The 20,255-nt window shown below is 48.2% G+C and overlaps 1 protein-coding gene across 1 annotated transcript in view; it reads left to right on the top strand.

Moving 5' to 3' along the window:
* Positions 1 to 20,004, top strand: part of LOC140483577 (monoglyceride lipase-like) — a 98,376-nt gene extending 78,372 nt beyond the window's left edge. Inside the window, exons 7-8 of the mRNA XM_072581799.1 lie at positions 7,333 to 7,548; positions 19,834 to 20,004. Coding sequence (XP_072437900.1) covers positions 7,333 to 7,548; positions 19,834 to 19,947 — 330 coding nt within the window. The 3' untranslated portion in view covers positions 19,948 to 20,004. The remainder of the gene's footprint in view (positions 1 to 7,332; positions 7,549 to 19,833) is intronic.
* The last annotated feature ends 251 nt before the right edge of the window (positions 20,005 to 20,255 follow it).

The raw sequence follows: 20,255 nt of genomic DNA, 5'->3' as shown, positions 1-20,255 counted from the left end.
TATAATTCTCAGTTAGTGACTGTCGTGCTTAAGAAACGTCCAATTCAGCTCTCTGTGCTGGTAGTATTTTTCCCTGGAGGGTTATACAGTCTAGGTATAAATATTGGGATGAGGGATTGGAGGGAGGAGAGATTAGTAACTACGCTACATGATTCTGCTTCATCTCCAAGGCGATGTCCTTCGCCATGGGACCCATTCAAAGGTCAAGTAATGAAAGGTCATGTGATGGCTACTGCCACTATCGAGCAGAACTGGACCAACACTTTGTGGGCAATTTTCCATCCATTGCTGTACACATTAACCCATTGAGTGCAGTAGCATTTCCATATTGCATTCTGTTTTATACAGCACCCCATGAGCAGAATTAGACTAAGATGTTGGAAGGTCAGAAGCAGATTTAGGGAACTGTGGACAGATGTGGACTGGACGCCACACAAATGCAAATTAGTCACATTTAAGAAACACGATATGTCAAGAAACATGGCAGAACAGGATCTCACTGGTCGATTCTTCCCTAAAACTGAGGGGAGAGAGAGAGAGACGAGCTGAACTATTGTTGCAGAGTGCTGGCATGAAGTAAGGGACCGAATGGCCTCCCTCTACCCTGTAAGTATTGTATCAATTTCAAACTGCTATTGGAGATAATGTTTGTCCTTCATTTCAATTCCTGGTATAATTGAATCTGAATCTTGGCTGCCGAGCCATGTTTATCGTTTATCCAGTCAAGGACAAGTCTTCTCAATGTCAAAACAAATATGTAAAGTTCCACTCCCGAATAATACTTCACATATTTGTCAAGTTACATTATCTTTGCCACAGAAACAGGTTATTGAGCTGGACTAGTCCATTCTTCTCAATTCCACCCCTCGAGACATGAAAGCTGACAATTAATGGCCTTATGGATATGTTTTGTTACTGTTAGAGATTTGCTCCTCGATATCCATTGATTTTTTTACTCAATTTAAACTCTTCTTATCCCAGGGATATGGGAGGTTTTTTTTAAAATTCATTCACGGTATGAGGCCATTGCTGACTCGGCCAGTGTACATTACCAAGAGGTCATTTAGGATTTGACCATATTGCTGTGGGTCTGGAGTCACATGTATTTCAGACCGGCTAAGGATGGCAATTTCTTTCCTCTAACAGATATTTGGGCTTTTCCAGATAGTCAGCAATAGGTCCATGGTCATCATGGGAATCTTAATTGAATTCAAATTCCACCATCTGTCGTGGCAGGATTTGAACCCAGATCCGCAGAACAAATCTGAGTCCCTGGATTAACAGGCCAGTGACAATACTGTGAGGTTATCATCCAGTCTACACAGGTCCCATCCCACAGCTGCCAATATTAGCCAGCAGAGGGTGAGGGATTCACCAGGCAGGGAGTATAACAGCAGACCCAGGGGTATTTCCTTGAGGCTTCTGGAGGTGGCCTTTGATCAGAGGCGCTCATTCCCTGATCAAAGGGACATAAAGCCACACCTGTGCCCTTTCTCCACACCCCATTTTCCCATTCTCCACACCCCTCCACCCCCATGGCATCCATCCCTCCATCATTGCCTTGCTCTCTTGGTCACTGATGCCCAGAGGAAGGACAGTGCTATCCTGTTCAGTGTCTGAGTGGAGCAAGGTCAGAAGTCACATGACACCAGGTTATGGTCAAATAGCTTTATCTGAAATTACAAGCTTTCGGAGCACTGCCCCTTCGGCAGATGACGTCAAGGTGAATGGACCAAGGCACGGCAGACCTTCCTGAAAGGAGGTGACACCAGCGCTCCCCCATGCCCCGCCTCCCCCAACCCTGTCCCATCTCCCCTCACCTCCCCGCAACCCCCAAACCCCAACCCCCATCCCACCTTCACCTCCCAACACCCCAACCCACCTCCCACCTCCCTGCACACCCACCTCCCCACCGCCCCCATCCCACTTCCCACCTCCCTCCATCCCCACCTCCAACCTCCCCCCATCCCCACCTCCCACCTCTCTGCACACCTACCTCCCCACCTCCTCATCCTACCTCCCACCTCCCCCCATCCCCACCTCCAACCTCCCTCCATCTACACATCCCACCTCCCTGCACACCCACCTCCCCACCTCCCCATCCCCACTTCCCACCTCCCTCCATCCCCACCTCCCACCTCCCTGCACACCCACCTCCCACCTCCCCCCATCCCCACCTCCCACCTCCCTGCATACCCACCTCCCACCTCCCTCCATCCCCACCTCCCACCTCCCCCATCCCACCTCCCACCTCCCTGCACACCCACCTCCCCACCTCCCCATCCCACCTCCCAATATCCTCCATCCCCACCTCCCACCTCCCCCCATCCCCACCTCCCACCTCCCCCCATCCCCACCTCCCACCTCCCTCCATCCCCACCTCCCACCTCCCCACCTCCCCATCCCACCTCCCACCTCCCCCATCCCCACCTCCCCACCTCCCCCATCCCCACCTCCCTGTACACCCACCTCCCACCTCCCCATCCCACCTCCCCCATCCCCATCTCCCCCATCCCCCATCCCCCATCCCACCTCCCACCTCACTCCATCCTCACCTCCCACCTCCCTGTACCCTACCTCCCATCTTCCTGCACTCCAACCTCCCCCCACCCTACCTCCCACCTTCCTGCACCCCCACCTCCCACCTTCCTGCACTCCAACCTCCCCCCACCCCTACCTCCCACCTTCCCCCATCCCCACCTTCCACCTCCCCGCCGTTTCACCTCCCAGGTTCCTGCACCCAGGGACTGGGACCTAATGATTGGCATTTCGAAGAATCAGTGATGATTTCAATGAAGCATCTAGGATTCTTAAGGGTCAATATTGAGAGGATCCTTCCCACTAGAGAGTCTAGGACTAGAAGATACAGTCTCAGAATAAAGGGGCACCAATTTCAGACTGAGATGAGGAGGAATTTCTTCTGTCAGAGGGTTGTGAGTCTTTGGAGCTCCTTACCAGAGAGAGCTGTAGGGACAGAGTCCCTGTGTATATTTAAGGCTGAGACAGAGAGATTCTTCATCAGGTGGGGAATCAAGGGTTAGGGGGAAAGGGCAGGAAAGTGGATGTGAGGAATGTTGGATCAGCCTTGATCCTATTGAATGGTGGAGCAGGCTCAAAGGGCCGAATGGCCTCCTGCTCTTCCTGTTTTGAATGGTCTTCTGGCGGGCTAAATGATTCCAGGATTTTAAAGAAGAACAAAGAGAACAAAGAAAATTTACAGCCCAGGAACAGGCCATTCGGCCCTCCAAGTCTGAGCTGATCCAAATCTACTGTCTAAATCTGTCAGTCAATTCCTAAGCATCTGAATCCCTCTGCTCCCCACCTACTCATGCATTTGTCCAGACACATCTTAAATGAATCTACCGTGCCTGCCTCTACCACCTCTGCTGGCAACATATTCCAAATGCCCGCCATCCTCTGTGTAAAGTATTTACCGTGTGTATCCCCCTTAAATGTTCCACCTCTCACCTTGAAAATGTGACCTCTCATTATTGAATCCTTCACCTGGGAAAAAGCTTGTCTCTATCCACCCTGTCTATACACTTCATGATTTTGTAAACCTCAATCAGGTCCCCCCTCAATCTCCTTTTTCTAATGAAAATAAGCCTAACCTACTCAACCTTTCTTCATAGCTAGCACCTTCCATACCAGACAACATCCTCGTAAACCCTCTCTGCACCCTCTCCAAAGCGTCCACATCCTTTTAGTAATGTGGCGACCAGAACTGTACACAGTATTCTAAATGCGGCCGAACCAATGTCTTGTACAATTTTAACATGACCTGCCAACTCTTATACTCAATACCCTGTCCAATGAAGGCAAGCATACTATATGTCTTCCTGACCACTCTATCCACCTGTGCAGCAACCTTCAGGGTACAATGGACCTGCACTCCTAGATCTCTCTGCTCATCAGCTTTTCCCAAGGCTCTTCTGTTCATTGTATAATTCGCTCTACAATTAGTCTTGCCTGACTGCATCACCTCACATTTGTCTGGATTGAAATCCATCTGTCACTTTTCCGTCCAACTCTCCAGTCTATCTATATCTTCCTGTATTCTTTGTCAGGAGCTTATGCTTTCTGCTACTCCACCAATCTTCGTGTCATCTGCAAACTTGCTGATCATACCAACAGTGCCCTCTTCCAGATCATTTATGTTTATTACAAACAACAGCGGCCCCAACACTGACCCCTGTGGAACACCACTGGTCACCTTTCTCCATTTCGAGAAACTCCCTTCAACTATGACTCTCTGTCTCCTGTTGCTCAACCAGTTCTTTATCCACCTCGCTAGAACACCCTGCACACCATGTGACTTCTCTTTCTCTATTTGTCTACAATGGGGAACCTTATCAAATGCCTTACTAAAGTCCATCTATATGACATCAACAGACCTTCTTTCATCTAACAACTTGGTCACTTCCTCGAAGAACTCTATTAAGTTGGTAAGGCACGATCTCTCCCGCACAACACCATGTTGCCTATCACTGATAAGCCCATTCTTTTCTAAATATAAATAGATCCTATCCCTTAGTACCTTTTCCAACAACATTCCCACCACCGACATCAGGCTCACTGGTCTGTAGTTACCCAGGATATCCCTATTACCCTTCTTGTACAGGGGGACAACATGAGCAACCTTCCTGTCCTCCGGCACCTCACCTGTGTTTAAGGATGCCACAAAGATATCTGTCAGGGCCCCAGTTATTTCCTCTCTCGCCTCCCTCAGTAACCTGGGATAGATCCCATCCGGTCCTGGGGATTTGTCCACCTTGATAACCTTTAGCCTACCCAACACATCTTCCCTACTTACGTCAACGTGATTCAGACTAATCAAACTTCTATCTCTAATTTCAAGATTCATCATGTTCCTCTCCTCAGTGAACACTGATGCAAAGTAATTCAGAATCTCACCCATTCTCTCAGGTTCAACACACAGCCTTCCTTCCTTATCCTTTAGTGGACCAATCCTGTAATACATTCCCAATAGTGTAACTGTACCCGCTTGCTTCTTATATAAGAATAAAATGCTTTGGGATTCTCCTTAATTCTGCTTGCTAAAGCTGTTTCATGCCCGCTTTTAGCCCATTTGATTCCTCGTTTAAGACTTGTCCTACTCTCCCGATATTCCTCCAGGGCCCGTTCTGTTCGTAGCTGCCTAGACCTTATGTTTGCTTCCCTTTTCCTCTTGGCTAGTTGTACAATTTCTCCTGTCATCCATGGTTCACAAATCTTGCCCTTCCTATCCTTTGCCTTCAAGGGACATACCTTTCCTGCACAATCTTTAACCTATTAGATTAGATTACTTACAGTGTGGAAACAGGCCCTTCGGCCAAACAAGTCCACACCGCCCCGCCGAAGCGCAACCCACCCATACCCCTAACCTAACACTACGGGCAATTTAGCATGGTCAATTCACCTGACCTGCACATCTTTGGACTGTGGGAGGAAACCGGAGCACCCGGAGGAAACCCACGCAGACACGGGGAGGACGTGTAAACTCCACACAGTTAGTCGCCTGAGGCAGGAATTGAACCTGGATCTCTGGCGCGGTGAGGCAGCAGTGCTAACCACTGTGCCACCGTGCCGCCCATCCTATCTTTGAAAGCCTCCCACATCTCAAATGTGGACTTCCCTTCAAATAGCTGTGTCCAATCCACATTTCTGAGCTCCTGCCTAATTTTGATATAATTGGCCTTGGCCCAGTTTAGTGCTCTTCCCTTAGGACCACTCTCTTCTTTATCTACGAGTATTCTAAAACTTACAGAATTATGGTCAATGTTCCCAAAGAAATCCCCATCGCAACTTCCATCACCTGCCCTGGCTCGTTCCCCAGTACCAGGTTCAATATGGCCCCTTCCCTCATTGGACTATTGGCATACTGCTCTAGAAAACTCTCCTGGACGCTTCTTACAAATTCTACCCCATCCAGACCTCTGACGTTAAGTGTATCCCAGTCAATGTTAGGAAAATTAACCACCTTATTGCCTCTACATCTTTCCATAATCTGTTTACCTATTTGTTCTTCTACCTCACGCTCGCTGTTGGGAGGCCTGTAATACAGCCCCAACAGTGTAACTGTACCCTTCTTATTTCTTAGCTCCACCCATAATGCCTCCCCACCCAAGACCTCCATAGTGTGCTCCTTTAGCACAGCCATTATATCATCCCCTACCAGCAATGCAGTTCCAACCCCCTTTTACTTCCCTCCCTGTCCTGTCTGAAGCATCTATATCCTGGAACATTTAATTGCCAATCATCATGCCCTTCCTTCAACCAAGTCTCTGTGATTGCAATAACGTCAAACTCCCAGGCTCCAATCCAAGCCCTAAGCTCATCTGCTTTACACATTATACTCCTTGCATTAAAGTTGATTCATTTCAGGCCACCAGTTTTTTTGCGCTCATCTGCTCTCTGCCTACTCTTCCCTTTATTAATGCTATCTTCATAATTCTTACAGTCTTCACCTCACTGCCTGCTTGTTTTCTCTTCTGGTTCCCGGCCCCCTGCCACATTAGTTTAAAACCTCCCCACCAGCAATAGCAAAAACTCCCCCAAGGACATTAGTTCCAGACAGGTTCAGATGTAGACCGTCCATTTTGTAATAGACCATCCATTTTTCCACCTTCCCCAGAACCGGTCCCAATGTCCAACAAATCTGAACCCCTCCCCCCTACACCATCTCTCAAGCCACGTGTTTATCCTGCCTATTTTTTCATTTCCATGCTGGCTAGCACATGGCACTGGGAGTAATCCCGAGATCACTACCTTTTGAGGTCCTTCTCTTTACCTCCTCTCCTAGCTCCCTGAATTCTTCTTTCAGGAACTCATCTCGTTATTTACTTTATATCATTGGTGCCTATATGCACCAAGACAACTGGCTGTTCACCCTTCCCTTTTAGAATGCTCTGCAGCCGATTGGTGACATCCCTGACCCGAGCACTTGGGAGGCAACATACCATCCGGGAGTCTCGTTTTTGGCCACAGAATTGCATATCTACTCCCCTCACAATAGAATCCCCTATGACTATGGCCCTATGAGTCTTTTTCCTGCCCTTCTGAACAGCAGAGCCCGCCACGGTGCCATGATCCTGGCAACTGCTGCCCTCCCCTGGTGAGCCATCTCCCCCAGCAGTATCCAAAATGGTGTACTTGCTTTGGAGGGAGATGATCACAGGGGACACCTGCACTGCCTTCCTACTCTTTTTCGGTCTTTTGGTGTCCCATTCACTGTCTCCAAGACAAATGGAGATGTTTGTGATGCTGTTCTGGATTTTTCCAGCACTCACTGAGTTTTGTCCCTTTGTGACTGATGTGTCCTGTCTCTGGCAGGTGCAAGACTACATTGACGACCCTCTCAACCACCACGGACCAGTGAGGGTGCGATTTGCTGCCATGCTCCTTAGCGCAGTGACCAGTGTCGAGAAGGTGCTGCCCACTATAACCAGCCGGATGCTGCTTTTACACGGTGATGCAGACAAGCTGTGTGACGTCAGCGGCTCCTACCTCTTCTACAAAACCGCAGCCAGCTCAGACAAGACTCTGAAGGTGATGAGCTTTTCCTAAAAGGTCTGCTTTAAACTGGGATGCTCCCACAGTCTTGTTGTGGACGGTGATCATCGTGAGCTCCTTGTACTGAAGATCAGCATGAATCCAGTGCCAGTGGCTGGGTGGTATCAGCAACTTGGCACTGGAGAGTATCAGGGTCTGCTGATAGCTACAAGGTGCCAGACATCACAGTGTCAGAATCCCTGCAGTCCCCAGCATGTGGCTGCTCTCCTGTACAAATGGATGTCAAATCCACTCCATTAGATTCTGTCCCCAATCACTCTCCATCAATATTTGAAAGCAACAGCAGCTTAGAATTTTTCCAGACAGAGCTCACCATCCTAACGTGACCCTCAATGTTTAGCTTTTAGCATAGACTCGACTGAGGAGCTGTATAAAAGTGCTATGTATTGTATCCCATGTAAAACGCTAATACAACCGTGTCAAGTTCTGCTCGCCCATTACTACCCTGAATTCTAAAGTTATCGTAAAGTTCCAAGAAGGCTCTGCCCCATGCCTCTTACGTATGCAGTGGCACATTTCCTATTTGCAGGCCTACCTGGTGTCCACAGGTTGGCTCAGTGGTTAGCACTGATGCCTCATAGTGCCAGGGACCCATGTTCGATCCCAGCCTTGGGTGACTGTCTGGGTGGAGTTTGCACATTCTCCCTAAGTCTGAGTGGGTTCCCTAGTCCAAAGATGTGCAGGTTAGGTGCATTGGCCATGCTAAATTGCTCATAGTGTTTAGGGGGGAGTAGGTTGGTGTGGTCTTATTGGGTCAAAGGGCCTACTTCTACATTGCAGGGATTCTATGATTAAGGTAACACACAGGCCAGTTAGCAAAGCTCAAAGCTGTATATCAGAAACAAAACCAGAAATTGCTGGAAAAGCTCAGCAGGTCTGGCAGCTGGGTTTCTCTCCACAGGTGAGCTTTTCCAGCAATTTCTGTTTTTGTTTTTGATTTACAGCATCCGCAGTTCTTTTGGTTTATACAGGTAGAGTGATGCTATACTTTATTCGGAAAGGAATTGAACAAAAAAGTGAGGATCAAAAACGTAAATTGCTGGAAAAGCTCAGCTGGTCTAGCAGCATCTGTGGAGAGAAAACAGAGAAATTCAGCTGCCAGACCTGCTGAGCTTTTCCAGCAATTTACGTTTTTGATCCTTTTTATCCAATTCCTTCCCGAATAAAGTACAGCATCACTCTACCTGCATATTCATGTTTTGTGACTCCTGTCCTAGAATTCTTTAATCCCTCTGATTTCTGCTGTTGTTTTCCATTGAAATAAAACTCTGCTTTTTCATTCTGTCTGTCAAACTGAATAACTTCACATTTTCCCACCTTATATGCTGGGCGGCACGGTGGCACACTGGTTAGCATTGTTGCCTCACAGCACCAGAGACCCAGGTTCAATTCCTGCCTTAGGTGACTGACAGTGTGGAGTTTGCACATTCTCCCTGTGTCTGTGTGGGTTTGCTCTGGCTTTCTCCCACAGTCCAAAAATGTGCAGGTGAGGTGAATTGGCCAAACTAAATTGCCTGTAGTGGCAAACTTTTTTATCTACCCACTTCTATAACCAGCACTTCTCAAACATTCCAGAAGATTCCCCCGGCCTCTGGAACTGCTCGAACGCCATTAGCCATGTGGCTGGTGCAGCTGCCACCCCCATGCTGATTGATGATGCCACTTCTGTCCCCATCATGGCCCCTCCCACAGCCACTTCTGCCCCTCACAATTCCTCATGCACCACACGTGACATCACTTCCGCCCCTCACATCATCGCTGAAGTCACACGCTCAGTGACTTCCGCCACCCCTACTGCCGTGTCTGCCACCACTTCCGCCCCCACTAATGCCACTCACCTGCATTCTGCTGACACGCCCCCCACAGATCCCACTGTCACCATTCCTGGCCCCCAGAACCCTGAGGGGAGCACCACCCCTGCTCATGACTCTACCCCCATTCCCCCCACCATCACACCCACTCCAGTTACCGGCTCTACCCCCACTCCCAGCTCCACACCCACACCAGATCCCAGCTCCCAGCCCTGCCGAGTTTTCACCATCCCTCCAGACCTCCCCCTCACTGAGGACGAACGATCAGTCCTCAGCAAAGGACTCACCTTCATCCCCCTCCGTCCACGCATCAATTAATTTAATACACACCGTAATACACTTCTTCCGTCGCCTCCACCTCCGAGCTTACTTTCACAATCAGGACTCCCGCCCACCTTCCGAGGACCCCTTCGCCCACCTCCAACACACTGCATCCACCTGGACACCCCGCGCTGGCCTATTACCTGCCCTCGACCTCTTCATTTCCAACTGCCGCCGGGACATTAACCACCTCAACCTGTCTACCCCCCTCCCGCACACCAACCTCTCACCCTCACAATGTGCAGCCCTCCAATCCCTCTGCTCCAATCCCGACCTCACCATCAAGCCAGCAGATAAAGGGGGCGCAGTGGTAGTCTGGCGCACTGACCTCTACACCGCTGAAGCCAAACGCCAACTTGAAGACACCTCTTCCTACTGCCCCCTCGACATGACCCCACCCCCCCCATCACCAAACCATCATCTCCCAGACCATACAGAACCTCATCACCTCAGGAGATCTCCCACCCACAGCTTCCAACCTCATAGTCCGGGAACCCCGCACTGCCCGGTTCTACCTCCTTCCCAAGATCCACAAGCCTGACCACCCTGGCCGAACCATTGTCTCAGCATGCTCCTGCCCCACTGAACTCATCTCTACCTACCTCGACACTGTCCTATTCCCCCTAGTCCAGGAACTCCCCACATACGTTCGAGACACCACCCACGCCCTCCTCCTCCTCCAAGACCTCCGTTTCCCCGGCCCCCAATGCCTCATCTTCACCATGGATATCCAATCCCTCTACACCTTCATCTGCCATGACCAGGGCCTCCAAGCCCTCCGTTTTTTCCTCTCCCGACGTCCCCAACAGTATCCTTCCACCGACACTCTCAATCGTTTGGCCGAACTGGTCCTCACCCTTAACAATTTCTCCTTTGAATCCTCCCACTTCCTCCAGACCAAAGGGGTAGCCATGGGCACACGTATGGGCCCCAGCTATGCCTGTCTCTTTGTTGGCTATGTAGAACAGTTGATCTTCCGTAATTACACCGGCCCCACTCCCCACCTCTTCCTCCGCTACATTGATGACTGCGTTGGCGCCACCTCGTGCTCCCGCAAGGAGGTTGAGCAATTCATCAACTTCACCAACACATTCCACCCTGACTTTAAATTTACCTGGACCATCTCTGACACCTCCCTCCCCTTCCTGGACCTCTCCATCTCCATTAATGACGACCGATTTGACACTGACATTTTTTACAAACCCACCAACTCCCACAGCTACCTGGATTACACCTCTTCCCACCCTACCTCTTGCAAAAATGCCATCCCGTATTCCCAATTCCTCCGCCTCCATCGTATCTGTTCCCAGGAGGACCAGTTCCACCACAGGACACATCAGATGGCCTCCTTCTTTAGAGACCACAATTTCCCTTCCCACGTGGTTAAAGATGCCTTCCAACGCATCTCGTCCACATCCCGCACCTCCGCCCTCAGACCCCACCCCTCCAACCGTAACAAGGACAGAACGCCTCTGGTGCTCACCTTCCACCCGACCAATCTTTGCAGAAACCAAATTATCCGCCGACATTTCCACCACCTCCAAACAGACCCCACCACCAGGGATATATTTCCCTTCTCACCCCTTTCTGCCTTCCGCAAAAACCATTCCCTCCGTGACTACCTGGTCAGGTCCACGCCCCCCTACAACCCACCCTCCCATCCTGGCACCTTCCCCTGCCACCGCAGGAATTGCAAAGCCTGTGAGAAAGAAGCTTACTCACTCAGTGTGTTGTTTGGGTATGGAATGCACTGCTTGGAATTGAGGTGAGCCACGTTCAATTTAGGCCTTCAAGAGGACATTGGATGATTATTAGGATTTTTGTTTTATTTCTTGAGCACGTCTTTTGGCTGGGCCAACATTTATTACCCATCCTGAATTACCCAGAGGGCAGTTAAGAGACAACCATCTTGCTATGGGTCACATGCAGGTTGGAGCAGGTAAGGACACCAGTTCCCTTCCCTAAAGGACTTCAGTGACCCAGATGGGTTTTTCTGACAATCAGCAATGGCTTTATGGTCATCTTCCAGATTTCTTTATAAGAAATGGTGTGCAGGAGTACGGGGCAAAGGCAGGAAATTGGGACTAGGTAGTAGAGCTGGAACAGGCATGATGGACCGCATGGCCTCTTCCTGTGCCATGATCATTTTGAGTAATGAAGTTAAGATACAGATCAGCCATTGGTCAAGATGCTGATGAACCTCTTCTTCCCATGTAACATGGTACCCATCATGACTCACGGTCTTCAGCAATGGCTGATAGGGGTGTTATTTCGAAATATTAATCCATGTCTGTAGCTGTAAAAAGAGCAGAAAGAGAGCCTGAAAACTGTATGGGAGGAATGGTGGATGGAGGACTGCCTCACAGCACCTGGGACCCGGGTTCGATTCCAGCCTCGGGCAACTCACTGTGTGCGATTGGTCCAATTTCCTCCCACAGTCTAAAGCTGGTGTGGGAGGGGAGCTTTCTCCAGGCCCAGCTTTTCCACTGAGATAGCAGGAACTTCATCTTCTCTCCCACCACAATCCGGAGATGACGGAAGGCACCAGTGAAATGCAGATCCCTCTTTTACTTTTGCGACTGTAGATCAGACAGGCCAATGGGCTGAGGAGTGGCAGATGGAGTTTAATTTAGATCAATGTGAGGCGCTGCATTTTGGAAAGGCAAATCTCATCTGGACTTATACAATTAATGATGAGGTCCTGGGGAGTGGTCCTGAATAAAGAGACCTTGGAGTGCAGGTTCATTGTTATAGAGTCATAGAGTCATAGAGATATACAGCATGGAAATAGACCCTTCTGTCCAACCCGTCCATGCCGACCAGATATCCCAACCCAATCTAGTCCCACCTGCCAGCACTTGGCCAATATCCCTCCAAACCCTTCCTATTCATATACCCATCCAGATGCCTTTTAAATGTTGCAATTGTACCAGCCTGCACCATTTCCTCTGGCTATGAAGGGTTTTTGCCTGAAACGTCGATTTTCCTGCTACTCGGATGCTGCCTGGCCTGTTGTGCTTTTCCAGCAACGCTCTAATCTTGACTCTAATCACCAGCATCTGCATGACCCACTTCTGCCCACTTCCTATGGCAGCCTATTCCACACTTGCACCACCCTCTGCATGAGATAGTTGCCCCTTACGTCTCTTTTATATCGTTCCCCTCTCACCCTAAACCTATATCGTCTAGTTCTGGACTTCCCCCCCCCAGGAAAGAGACTTTGTCTATTTACCTTATCCATACCCCTCACAATTTTGTAAACCTCTATAAGGTCACCCCTCAGCCTCTGACGCTCCAGGGAAAACAGCCTCAGCCTGTTCAGCCTCTCCCTGTAGCTCAGATCCTCCAACCCTGGCAAATGAAAAACAACCCTCTACCACTTCCCTCTGTCTTCTACCTTTGAGTGAGTTCTATATCCAAATGGCTAGTTCTTGTATTCCATGAGATCTAACCTTGCTAACCAGTCTCCCATGGGGAAACTTGTCGAATGCCTTACTGAAGTCCATATAGATCATGTCTGCCATTCTGCTCTCATCAATCCTCTTTGTTACTTCTTCAAAAAACTCAATCAAGTTTGTGAGACATGATTTCCCACGCACAAAGCCATGTTGACTATCCCTAATCAGTCCTTGCCTTTCCAAATACATGTACATCCTGTCCCTCAGGATTTCCTCCAACAACTTGCCTACCACTGGTGTCAGGCTCACTGGTCTATAGTTCCCTGGCTTGTCCTTACCACCCTTCTTAAACAATGGCACCACGTTAGCCAACCTCCAGTCTTCCGGCACCTTACCCGTGACTATTGATACAAATATCTCAGTAAGAGGCCCAGCAATCACTTCTCTAGCTTCCCACAGAGTTCTCGGGTACACCTGATCAGGTCCTGGGGATTCATCCACCTTTAACCATTTCAAGACATCCAGCACTTCCTCCTCTGTAATATGGACATTTTTCAAGATGTCATCATCTACTTCTCTGCATTCTGTATCTTCCATGTCCTTTTCCACAGTACATACTGATGCAAAATACTCATTTAGTATCTCCCCCATCTCCTGCGGCTCCACACAAAGGCCACCTTGCTGATCTTTGAGGGGCCCTATTCTCTCCCTAGTTACCCTTTTGTCTTTAATATATTGTAAAACCCCTTTGGATTCTTCTTAATTCTATTTGCCAAAGCTATCTCATGTCCCCATTTTGCCCTCCTGATTTCCCTCTTAAGTATACTCCTACTTTCCTTATACTCTTCTAAGGATTCACTCGATCTATCCTGTCTGTAGCTGACATATGCTTCCTTCTTTTTCTTAACAAAACCCTCAATTTCTTTAGTCATCCAGCATTCCCTATACCTACCAGCCTTCCCTTTCACCCTGACAGGAATATACTTTCTCTGGATTCTCGTTATCTCATTTCTGAAGGCTTCCCATTTTCCAGCCGTTGAATTATCTGGGAACATCTGCCCCCAATCAGCTTTTGAAAGTTCTTGCTTAATACCGTCAAAATTGGCCTTTCTCCAATTTGGAACTTCAACTTTTAGATGTGGTCTATCCTTTTCCATCTCTATTTTAAAACTAATACAATTCTGGTCACTGGCCCCAAAGTGCTCCCCCACTGACACCTCAGTCACCTGCCCTGTCTTATTTCCCAAGAGTAGGTCAAGTTCTGCACCTTCTCTAGTAGGTACATCCACATATTGAATCAGAAATTTGTCTTGTGCACACTTAAGAAATTCCTCTCCATCTAAACCTTTAACACTATGGCAGTCCCAGTCTATGTTTGGAAAGTTAAAATCCCCTACCATAACCACCCTATTATTCTTACAGATAGCTGAGATCTCCTTACAAATTTGTTTCTCAATTTCCCTCTGACTATTAGGGGGTCTATAATACAATCCCAATAATGTGATCATCCCTTTCTTATTTCTCAGTTCCACCCAAATAACTTCCCTGGATGTATTTCCGGGAATATCCTCCCTCAGCATAGCTGTAATGCTATCCCTTATCAAAATGCCACTCCCCCTCCTCTCTTGCCTCCCTTTCTATCCTTCCTGTAGCATTTGTATCCTAGAACATTAAGCTGCCAGTCCTGCCCATTCCTGAGCCATGTTTCAGTAATTGCTGATATCCCAGTCCCATGTTCCTACCCATGCTCTGAGTTCATCTGCCTTCCCTGTTAGGCCACATGCATTTAAATAAATGTGGTTTAATTTATCAGTCCTACCTTGTTCTGTCTGCTTTGTCCCTACCTGCCCTGACTTTTTGATTCACCTTTATTCTCAACTGTACCAGTCTCGGATTGATCTCTTTCCTCATTATCTCCCTGGCTCCCACCTCACCCCCCAACCCCCGCTCCGCAACTTACTAGTTTAAATCCTCCCGAGCAGCCCTAGCAAATCTCCCTGCCAGTACATTAGTCCCCTTCCAATTTAGGTGCAATCTGTCATTGAGTCATAGAGTCATAGAGATGTACAGCATGGAAACAGACCCTTCGGTCCAACCCGTCCATGCCGAACAGATATCCCAACCCAATCTAGTCCCACCTGCCAGCACGCACCCCACATCCCTCCAAACCCTTCCTATTCATATACCCATCCAGATGCTTTTTTAAATGTTGCAATTGTACCACTTCTTCCACCACTTCTTCTGACAGCTCATTCCATACACGTACCACTCTCTGCGTGAAAAAGTTATCCCTTAGGTCCCTTTTCTTTCTTTACCCTGTCACCCAAAACCTCTGCCCTTTACTTCTCGACTCCCCCACCCCAGGGAAAAGACTTTGTCTATTTATCCTATCCATGCCCCTCATAAACCTCTAAAAGGTCACCCCTCAGCCTCCAATGCTCCAGGGAAAACACCCTTAGCTAATTCAACCTCTCCCTATAGCTCAAATCCTCCAACACTGGCAACATCTTTGTAAATCTTTTCTGAACCCTTTCAATTTTCACAACATCTCTCCTTCTTGTACAGGTCACTTCTACTGCAAAAGAGATTCCAATGATCCAAAAATGTGAATCCTTCTCCCAAACACCAGCTCCTCAGCCATGCATTCATCTGCTCTATCCTCCTTTTCTGACCCTCACTAGGTCTTAGCACCAGGAGTAATCCAGATATTACTACTCCCGAGGACCTCCTTTTTAAATTCCTGCCTAACTCTCTGTAATCTCCCTTCAGAATCTCAACCTTTTCCCTCTTTGAAAGTGGAGCCCCATGTTGACAGATAGTGAAGAAGGCATTTGATATGCTTGCCTTCATTGGTCAGTGCATTGAGTATAAGAGTTGGGAGGTCCTGTTGCGGCTGTACAGGATGTTGGTTAGGCCACTTTTGGAATACTGCGTTCAATACTAGTCTGAGACAAAAAAATCTGCAGATGCCAGAATCCAAGATAGACAGGCAGGAGGATGGAAGAACACAGCAAGTTAGGTAGCATCAGGAAGTGGAGAAGTCAATGTTTCGGGTGTAACCCTTCTTCAGGACTGGGGAGTGCATATAAGGGGAGGGGGGATGGGGAGGGTTTTGGGTGGGGAGACAACACCTCATCTTCCGACTGGGCAGCCTACAGCCCGGAGAATTCAACATTGAGTTTCCTAATTTCAAATAACCTCCGTTCCCATCCCCTGACTCCCTTCCCATCCCCTGATTCCCTTCTCAGCCCCTCGTTCTCCTTTCTATTCCTATGATCAATATTTCCTTTCAGCTACCAACTGGACCCATTCCTCCCATCGACCAACCAGGTCGTAACCCTCTGCCTGTCTTCACCAATCCCCACCTCACCACTCCCAACCCAAAATTCAACCTCACACCCTCTTTTTATCTGCTGCTCCCCCTACACCCACTCCCGTCCTGAAGAAGGTTTACACCCGAAACGTTGACTTCGGCAACCCCTGGTGCTGCCTGATTACTGTGCTCTTCCAGCTTCTTGCTTGTCTACCTTGCAGTTCTGGTCTCCCTCCTATTGGAAGGATATTGTGAAACTTGAAAGGGTTCAGAAAGGATTTACAAGAATGTTACCAGGATTGGAAGGTTTGAGCTATAGGGAGAAGTAGAATAAGCTGGGACTATTTTCCCTGGAGTATCGGAGGCTGAGGAGTGACCATATAGAGGTTTATAAAATCCTAAGGGGTTTGCATAGGGTGAATAGACAAGGTCTTTACTCTGAGGTGGGGGGAGTCCAGAACTAGAGGGCATAGGTTTAGGGTGAGAGGGGAAAGATATAAAATGGACCTAAGGGGTAACTGTTTCATGCAGAGAGTGGTGCGTGTATGGAATGAGTTGCCAGAGGAAGTGGTGGAGGCTGGTACAATTGCAACATTTTAAAGACACCTGGATGGATATATGAATAGGAAAGGTTTAGAGGGATATGGGAAAAGTGCTGGCAAATGGGACTAGATTTTTTAGGATATCTGGTCGGCAAGGACAAGCTGGACCAAAGGGTGTGTTTCCATGCTGTACAGCTCTATGACTCTATGACTCTAAATATTTAATCAGACTCACCAATGAGATGTTTCTGAGCCCATGATTCCACTTACCTTAAGCATTCACTTCGTTTGGTACCCATGCAGAGTAGCAGCAGTGTGTACTACCCACAAGGTACACTGCAACAACTCAACAAGGCTCCTCCGACAGCACCTTCCAAACCCAGGACCACTTGTATTTAATTTATTGTCACATGTACCAAGGCACAGTGAACAGCGTTGTCTTGTGAGTAATACAGACAGATCACAGAGTTCAATAGCATAGATAGTAAATAATAAGTAAACAGCAGCAAAAATAAAAAACTCAGGTACAGGTGAATACCGAAATTTGTGAGTCCACTCAGTATTCTAACAGCAGTAGGGTAGAAACTGTTTCAAAACCAGCTGTTGTGTCTGTTCAGACTTCAGTACCTTCTCCACGATACTAAAGGTTGTAGAAAAACATTGCCAGGGTGGGATGGATCTTTGAAAATGCTGGCGGCCTTTCCTCGACAGTGGGCCTGGTAGATGGATTCTGTAGATGGGAGGTTGGCCTTTGTGATTGTCTGGGCTGAGTTCACCACTCTCTGTAACCGTCTCCGATCTTGAATGGTACAATCGCCATACCAGGTAGTAATACATCCAGACAGAATGCCCTCGATGGCGCACCTATAAAAGTTAGCAAGGGTATTTGCCATCATGCCAAATTTCCCCAGCTGCCTGAGGAAGAAGAGACATTGTTGGGCCTTTGTAACCAGTGTGTCCACATGAAGAGTCCAAGAAAGCTTGTTGTGGATGACCACTCCTAGGAGCTTGACACTCTCCACTCATTCCATCTCTGTGCTGTTAATATGTAGGGCGGGGCACGAGTAACATCCTGCCAAAAATCAATGATGAGCTCCTTGGTTTTGCTAGCATTGAGAGTTGGTTGTTCTCAGTGCACCATTTTTCCAAGTCTTCCACCTCCCGTCTATATTCTGTTTCGTCGCCATCTGAGATTCAACTGACTATGGTGGTGTCATCAGCGACTTGTAAATGGCATTAGTCTGGTATTTGGCGATGTAGTCATGGATATATAGTGAGTACAGTAGGGGCTGAGTTCCCCTGGGCTCCAGTGTTGAGTGTTAGTGAGGATGAAATATTGTCCCCAATCTTCATGGACTGTGGCCTGTGGGTCAGGAAACTGAGGATCCAGTTGCAGAGAGTGGGGCTTAGTCCAAGATCACCAAGTTTAGTAATTAGTCTCGAGGGGATAATAGTGTTGAAGGCTGAACTACAATCAATGAGTAGGATTCTTACATAGCTGTTCTTGATGTCAAGATGTTCTAGGGAGGGGTGAAGGGCAAGTGATATGACATCTGACATGGATCTGTTGGTCCGATGCGCAAATTGGAGTGGGTCAACGGTACTGGGGAGGCTGGAGTTGGTTAATGCCATGACCAGCCTTTCAAAGCACTTCATGACCACTGAACTAGGGCTACTAGGCAGTTATCATTGAGACATGCTGCATGAACCTTCTTAGGCACAGGGATGATGTTGGCCCTCTTGAAACAGGCAGGGACAGTGGCCTGCTGCAGGGAAAGGTTGAAGATGTCTGAGAAGATCTCTGCCATTTGATCTGCACATGCTCTGAGTGCACGGCCTGGTACTCCGTCTGGTCCCATCGCTTTCCTTGGATTCACATGAAGGAAACCTGATCTGACCTCTGATGCAGTGACTGTTGGGATATGTTCATCAGGACTTGTCAGAATAGGTGTTACCCCTCCGCTGAAATTCTGCTCAAAATGAGCAGAGAAGGTGCTGAGACGATCTGGGAGGGATGTGTCATCGTCTGCTATCTTGCACCCCCTCTTTTTAGAACCTGTGATGTCACTCAGTCCTTGCTATAGTTGCCAGGTGTCTGTCTGGGTCTCTAATTTGGATCGGTATTGGTCCTTAGCTGTCTTAATGGCTCTGTGAAGGTCTTACTTGGATTCCTTATATTTGAGTTGGTCTCCTGATTTTACTTAGATTACTTACAGTGTGGAAACAGGCCCTTCGGCCCAACAAGTCCACACCGCCCCGCCGAAGCGTAACCCACCCATACCCCTACATCTACATTTACCCCTTACCTAACACTATGGGCAATTTAGCATGGCCAATTCACCTGGCCTGCACATCTTTGGACTGTGGGAGGAAACCGGAGCACCCGGAGGAAACCCACACAGACACGTGGAGAACGTGCAAACTCCACACAGTCAGTCGCCTGAGGCGGGAATTGAACCCGGGTCTCAGGTGCTGTGAGGCAGCAGTGCTAACCACTGTGCCACCGTGCCGCCCACTTGATAAAGCAGTCCTCCACACACTTCCATCTAGAAGTTCAAGGGAAGCAGATACATGGGAGCACCACCCCCTGCAAGTTCTCCTCCAAGCCACTCCCCATCCTGACTTGGAAATACATTGCTGTTCCTTCACTGTCACTGTGTCCAAATCCTGGAATTTCTTCCCTGACTGACTCCCTACAGCACAAGAATAACAGAACCTCAAAGGTGTGCCTTATTCCCCAACTTGCTTAGGGCTGTTAGGGTTGGGCAGTACAGGTTGATGGAGATGGTTATGTTCACATCCCTCGAAAGAATAAATTTAAAATAATGACAACAAAGGCAAGCTTTCACTGTCTCTGCTTTCTGTATTTCTTCCAGGTCTTTGAGGGATCTTTCCATCAACTTCACAAGGAGCTGACAGAGGTCACTGAAGAAATGTTTGAACTGATTGAAAAGTGGCTCAGTGACAGGCTGTCCCTGGTGGAAACATGAGTGAAATACGAAAATGAGAGAGTTTACTAAGTGTTTAATTTATACAGGGACTGAATGGGTGGGTGGGAGGGAGGGAGGAGAAGGAAGGGGGTAAAACCAGTTTCAAATTATCTGATTAACAAAATAAAATCTTTTTTTTACACAAAAATAAAGTCATTGGATAGATTGATTTAGTTCTTTGTGTTTGTGCGCACGGAGGGACAGGTCTCAAAGCAACCCTCCAGTTTGTAATTGTCACTGCCGTGCACTGCAGGTGGTTTGTGGGTACAATAAAAAGACGGTAAGAGTTGCATTTATATCGCACATTT

Source organism: Chiloscyllium punctatum, chromosome 12 (assembly GCF_047496795.1).
Source record: "Chiloscyllium punctatum isolate Juve2018m chromosome 12, sChiPun1.3, whole genome shotgun sequence".
NCBI lineage: Eukaryota > Metazoa > Chordata > Chondrichthyes > Orectolobiformes > Hemiscylliidae > Chiloscyllium > Chiloscyllium punctatum.
The sequence above is the reverse complement of the archived record's forward strand: the minus strand, read 5'-3'. Positions and strand labels throughout refer to the sequence as shown.